Here is a 6,000-nt window from a genome sequence, read left to right as displayed (position 1 = left end):
AGGTCTATTCTTCATTCTTTATGGTGACCTGGCAATCAATTGTTTGTTTTTTGAAGTAAAGGGATGTATCATGACCAGTTAGACAAAAGGTTTATGTGTATATGAATAACTACATGAAGGCAAGCACAACTGGGACTATGCTAATGCATGTCCTTAATGTACATAAGTGCTTTCTTTAGCTGTTGGTGGATAAGTCACAGGAAGTCCTTTCCACCAATCAGGTTGCATCTGAATCCTGGCAAAAGTTCAGTTCATAAACTATGAGTGAAAACAGACAAACTGTCTTTGCAAAGCGCCAAGATGATCTCAGTCAGACATGTCTGTGTACTTCTGCTCTCTCAGCTGTGTAAGTGTATATTTTATCAGTTATCAGTTACACTATTTTGAATTGTTACATGTAGATCAACTGTGGATACTCAAACTAAGTATTAACTGGGTACTAGTGGCATCTCTGCTCATTTTCAACAACTGGTTCGGGTTTGATTACACCAATTGAAGATTTATGAATAGTTAATTGGGACACAAGGATAATCTGTTGTATATGGATTATAAAAACATGTTTCACTTACAATATAATCTTTTATACTAATAATGAGTGGACTGAAAATATTGTTGTACAAAATTCTTGTATTTACCGAAGAAAATAAACTACAAAATCTGGGTGGAAAACATGGTACTAAAGAGGATACCTTCTTCGCAGCTGGCAGAGTGATTCTGCCTTGGCAAGTTGATATCTGACGGAAAATGATATCATCTTACAAATGGTTTTCCCATGTTCTAGATCTGATTCAAAGTGAGGATGTTCTCCAACATATTCCTTTGACCACAGCTGAACACGGTGGAACTATAACACTGCAATGTGTGATAACAGAAGAAGATCGAATGCTATACTGGTACAAGCAAACTATTGGACATTTGCCCCAACGTGTAGCGGATAAAATTAAATATCAAGAAACTTCAAGTATTTTGGGAGAACGTATCTCTGCAAAAATGGTTGGTAGTAATTATGATCTAATCATCCAGAATCTAACTAGTTCCGACGAGGGAATATACTTTTGTCAAACCGGAACAATATATGGGATGAATCTCAGAAACGGCACCTTTGTGACTGTGAGGGGTACGTATCCCACCATAGATAAATGTTTAAAAATATTATATTAGCAGATTTTATCTTAATTTGTGTTAATGTCACCAAGTGCAATGTTATTTTTCATTGTAATTATACAGGTAACCATCTTCAGAGAACTGGCTACCAGACAGTGTTGCAGCAGCCAGAGTCTGAGCCAGTCCATCCAGGAAACTCTGTGACTCTGCAGTGTTCAGTCCTCTCTGAGTCCTGTACAGGACAACACAGTGTGTTCTGGTTCAGAGCCGGGGCAGGAGAATCCCATCCAGGACTCCTTTACACCCAAGGAGACAGGAGTGAAGAGTGTGAGAAGAGACCTGAGACTCCCTCTCCTACACAGAGCTGTGTCTACAGCCTCTCCAAGAACAACCTCAGCCCCTCTGATTCTGGGACTTACTACTGTGCAGTGGCCACATGTGGAGAGATACTGTTTGGCAATGGAACAAGACTGGATGTTAAAGGTAATGAACATGAGTCTAGATGGATGGATGTTTGGTGTAACTCTACATTTGACTCCATCAGTGCTGCCTCCCTCTTCTGTTGTTCCCTCCAGAACCAGCAGTGGATCTCATAGTTATCGTCCTGGGGGTGTCTTTAGCTGTGTGTGTTGTGTTGATCATTATCCTCATCTGTACCAGAAAGACACAGACAGTGTGTGAGAATTGTAAAGGTAAAAGTTGTATATTTGATCTGGAGATTTATGGAAGATGAAAACCTATAGACAATATTTTTTATTAATGTTACATTGTCATTAAACAGAGAGAACTGCCGCTCACCGACAGGACAAGAAAACTGCCGAAAAGTCAAGTGTTCAGGTAATAATATATCCAGACCAACACATAGAGTTTACATGCTGTATAAATGTACAGATGCAATACTAAAACATAAACTGTATGTAGTGTATGATACAGGTCTTAAGTTAAAAATTCAATATTGTAACAATCTGTAGGCTTTACCAGGATGCACCTAAAGGGTATCTGGTTTTTGTATGACTGTTAACTATTGAATTCAACCTTTTGATGTTACCATAACTTATGAAATATGATCGTTTACAGGATGAATATGAAGAGATGTTAAATGCAGCTCTGCATTTCTTTGGAACGAGAGGTACAACCGATGAGAGAGAGACCACACAGAATATATATTCTACTGTGAGGTATTCAGAATGGAAATGAAGTGATCAATAGTAAATCAATATGTAAATGTTAGGGTAGTTTAAGTTTTTCTCATTGTGTTGTATTAAATGTACTCTGATATTAACAATAATGTGTCGCAGGGATTCTGAGTTGTAGATTTTTTGTCTTCATATCCGAGTGTACTATGAGCTGCAATGATCCTGGAACTGTGGTTACAATGTGGTTAGCTCTCAACAAATGTTTCTTTACATGTTTTTGAAAAGTGTTTCTATAAATGTTTTTGAAAGGAGCAGTGTAAGAATAGAGGGCTTTTTGGATATCTGATTGTAATAGTATAACGGCCATCATCATTTTATATCAGTGAAGTTATTTTTCATTGTTACTATGTTATCTTGATTAACTTCCTGGTTGTGGTTGTCATGATGATGAAGGTCAAATTAGCATAGGCTACACGCGCTATTGCCATACAGCACCAAGACAAAAACTGATAGAGTTTGATATTTCAAAACACTTTGACTGAAACAAACTTGCTTCCAAACCTCACCTCTACTCAGTCATGAGCTAGGTCTGTGTTTCGCTTATATGTTGACAGAATTTCTTACATTTGGTTCATGTCCTTTGCAAGGCGACTGTATACAGTATTTCTGAATCAGAGAAAATACAGTTGACGGGGGCTGAGAAATAATCATACATAGAAAATGTATTCAACATTTATTTAATTGCAAATAAAAGTTAGAAAACCATTACATGATTAAACTCATCCAACCAATCAGGTCTATTCTTCATTCTTTATGGTGACATGGCAATCAATTGTTTGTTTTTTGAAGTAAAGGGATGTATCATGACCAGTTAGACAAAAGGTTTATGTGTATATGAATAACTACATGAAGGCAAGCACAACTGGGACTATGCTAATGCATGTCCTTAATGTACATAAGTGCTTTCTTTAGCTGTTGGTGGATAAGTCACAGGAAGTCCTTTCCACCAATCAGGTTGCATCTGAATCCTGGCAAAAGTTCAGTTCATAAACTATGAGTGAAAACAGACAAACTGTCTTTGCAAAGCGCCAAGATGATCTCAGTCAGACATGTCTGTGTACTTCTGCTCTCTCAGCTGTGTAAGTGTATATTTTATCAGTTATCAGTTACACTATTTTGAATTGTTACATGTAGATCAACTGTGGATACTCAAACTAAGTATTAACTGGGTACTAGTGGCATCTCTGCTCATTTTCAACAACTGGTTCGGGTTTGATTACACCAATTGAAGATTTATGAATAGTTAATTGGGACACAAGGATAATCTGTTGTATATGGATTATAAAAACATGTTTCACTTACAATATAATCTTTTATACTAATAATGAGTGGACTGAAAATATTGTTGTACAAAATTCTTGTATTTACCGAAGAAAATAAACTACAAAATCTGGGTGGAAAACATGGTACTAAAGAGGATACCTTCTTCGCAGCTGGCAGAGTGATTCTGCCTTGGCAAGTTGATATCTGATGGAAAATGATATCATCTTACAAATGGTTTTCCCATGTTCTAGATCTGATTCAAAGTGAGGATGTTCTCCAACATATTCCTTTGACCACAGCTGAACACGGTGGAACTATAACACTGCAATGTGTGATAACAGAAGAAGATCGAATGCTATACTGGTACAAGCAAACTATTGGACATTTGCCCCAACGTGTAGCGGATAAAATTAAATATCAAGAAACTTCAAGTATTTTGGGAGAACGTATCTCTGCAAAAATGGTTGGTAGTAATTATGATCTAAACATCCAGAATCTAACTAGTTCCGACGAGGGAATATACTTTTGTCAAACCGGAACAATATATGGGATGAATCTCAGAAACGGCACCTTTGTGACTGTGAGGGGTACGTATCCCACCATAGATAAATGTTTAAAAATATTATATTAGCAGATTTTATCTTAATTTGTGTTAATGTCACCAAGTGCAATGTTATTTTTCATTGTAAATATGCAGGTAACCATCTTCCGAGATCTCACTACCAGACAGTGTTGCAGCAGCCAGAGTCTGAGCCAGTTCATCCAGGAGACTCTGTGACTCTGCAGTGTTCAGTCCTCTCTGAGTCCTGTACAGGACAACACAGTGTGTTCTGGTTCAGAGCCGGGGCAGGAGAATCCCATCCAGGACTCCTTTACACCCAAGGAGACAGGAGTGAAGAGTGTGAGAAGAGACCTGAGACTCCCTCTCCTACACGGAGCTGTGTCTACAGCCTCTCCAAGAACAACCTCAGCCCCTCTGATTCTGGGACTTACTACTGTGCAGTGGCCACATGTGGAGAGATACTGTTTGGCAATGGAACAAGACTGGATGTTGATATGTAATGAACATGAGTCTAGGTGGATGGATGTTTGGTGTAACTCTACCTTTGACTCCATCAGTGCTGCCTCCCTCTTCTGTTGTTCCCTCCAGAACCAGCAGTGGATCTCATAGTTATCGTCCTGGGGGTGTCTTTAGCTGTGTGTGTTGTGTTGATCATTATCCTCATCTGTACCAGAAAGACACAGACAGTATGTGAGAATTGTAAAGGTAAACGTTGTATATTTGAGCTGGAGATTTATTGAATGGTAAACGCTATAGACGGCAATTTTGGTACAAGGCCCTAGAACAGGGGTTTCCAACCCTGGTCCTCGGGACCCCCTGTCCTGCATGTTTTAGATGTTTCCCTGCTCCAACACACCTGATTCAAATGAATGGTCGTTAAAAGGCTTCTGCAGAGCTGATTAACGACCCATTCATTTGAATCAGGTGTGTTGGAGCTGGGAAACATCTAAAACATGCAGGACAGGGGGTCCCGAGGACCAGGGTTGGGAACCACTGCCCTAGAAGTTCATTCTAATGAATAACTTTGTCATCGAACAGTGAGTGTTACCTATCACGGACATGACAAGACAACTGCAGATCAGTCAAGTGGCCAGGTACAATTGAACCAAATACTATTTTCATGAATGTAACAATATGGGCTCTTCTATGACGTGATTAAAGTAGCATAAGTGTGGCTTTCATATGCCGATGATCTCCTTTTAGTTCTCTTGTAGTACATTTCATGTTACAGTTACTTATGTATTGATAATCTTCACAGGAAGGTGAAAACTATGCTGCACTACAGTTCTCGGAGATGAAAGGTAAAAGAGGAAGAAGGAAGAGAGAGACCCCACAGGAGAGTGTGTACTCTGATGTGAGGGGTTCTGACTGGGAGGGAAGTGGTCAACAGGAAATCAGTTTGTAAACATTGTTGAAGTGGCAGTTTAGGTTAGCTTATTATATTGTATCGTATTAAGTCTGATCAAAAATCATGTGTTGGGGATTTCTTAGTTTCAAAGTAGTGTATGTGGTCACTAGATCTTCAGTGTGCAAGGTTACTCTCTTGCACAGTGATGAAACAAGTACTGTGGTTACACTGTGGCTACACTGTGGCTAGCATTCAATAAATGTTTCTATACATAGTTTTGTATAAGGTTAGGCTAATTCACAGTGATTTGGGGTTATTAAATGTAACTACGTTGCATTAATAAACACCAGTAGTAAGTGTCTTTAAAGTAATTAAGGCTGTGCATGAGGTACTTAGTTATCACTTCCTGTTGCAGTCTGCATGCAGGTAATGGACTAGACTGGACATTACTCTTGTGCAAATATTGAAATGTTTCCCCTCTATAGATTACTGATGAGTCCTTTTATACAATCCCTACTGTAAAATGA

The 6,000-nt window shown here is 38.8% G+C and overlaps 2 protein-coding genes across 2 annotated transcripts; both read left to right on the top strand.

Moving 5' to 3' along the window:
- Positions 1-300: 300 nt before the first annotated feature.
- LOC146302067 (uncharacterized) lies at positions 301-1,837 on the top strand. Its single transcript, XM_084697832.1, has 4 exons — positions 301-346; positions 782-1,121; positions 1,469-1,587; positions 1,680-1,837. The coding sequence occupies exons 1-4, from the start codon at positions 301-303 to the stop codon at positions 1,835-1,837; spliced, it is 663 nt and encodes a 220-aa protein (XP_084553958.1).
- A 1,496-nt stretch (positions 1,838-3,333) lies between these two features.
- On the top strand, positions 3,334-5,255 carry LOC146302066 (uncharacterized). Its single transcript, XM_084698960.1, has 5 exons — positions 3,334-3,379; positions 3,815-4,154; positions 4,502-4,618; positions 4,712-4,830; positions 5,164-5,255. Exons 1-5 carry the CDS (start codon positions 3,334-3,336, stop codon positions 5,247-5,249), a joined length of 708 nt encoding a protein of 235 aa, XP_084555086.1. The 3' UTR covers positions 5,250-5,255.
- The last annotated feature ends 745 nt before the right edge of the window (positions 5,256-6,000 follow it).

Source organism: Hypomesus nipponensis, chromosome 1 (genome assembly GCF_054491055.1).
Source record: "Hypomesus nipponensis isolate SF chromosome 1, ASM5449105v1, whole genome shotgun sequence".
NCBI lineage: Eukaryota > Metazoa > Chordata > Actinopteri > Osmeriformes > Osmeridae > Hypomesus > Hypomesus nipponensis.
Note: the sequence above shows the minus strand (reverse complement) of the source record. Positions and strands in the feature narration are given on the sequence as shown.

What these genes read in the sequence shown, in the direction of transcription:
- LOC146302066 (XM_084698960.1), top strand. Translation starts at nt 3,334, where the DNA reads ATGATCTCAGTCAGACATGTCTGTGTACTTCTGCTCTCTCAGCTGT. An exon ending in GGAACAAGACTGGATGTTGA is followed by an intron (nt 4,619 to 4,711) that starts TATGTAATGAAC and finishes GTTGTTCCCTCC; the next exon opens with AGAACCAGCAGTGGATCTCA. An exon ending in AGTATGTGAGAATTGTAAAG is followed by an intron (nt 4,831 to 5,163) that starts GTAAACGTTGTA and finishes GTCATCGAACAG; the next exon opens with TGAGTGTTACCTATCACGGA.
- LOC146302067 (XM_084697832.1), top strand. Translation starts at nt 301, where the DNA reads ATGATCTCAGTCAGACATGTCTGTGTACTTCTGCTCTCTCAGCTGT. An exon ending in ACTTCTGCTCTCTCAGCTGT is followed by an intron (nt 347 to 781) that starts GTAAGTGTATAT and finishes CCCATGTTCTAG; the next exon opens with ATCTGATTCAAAGTGAGGAT. An exon ending in TTTGTGACTGTGAGGGGTAC is followed by an intron (nt 1,122 to 1,468) that starts GTATCCCACCAT and finishes TCCTACACAGAG; the next exon opens with CTGTGTCTACAGCCTCTCCA.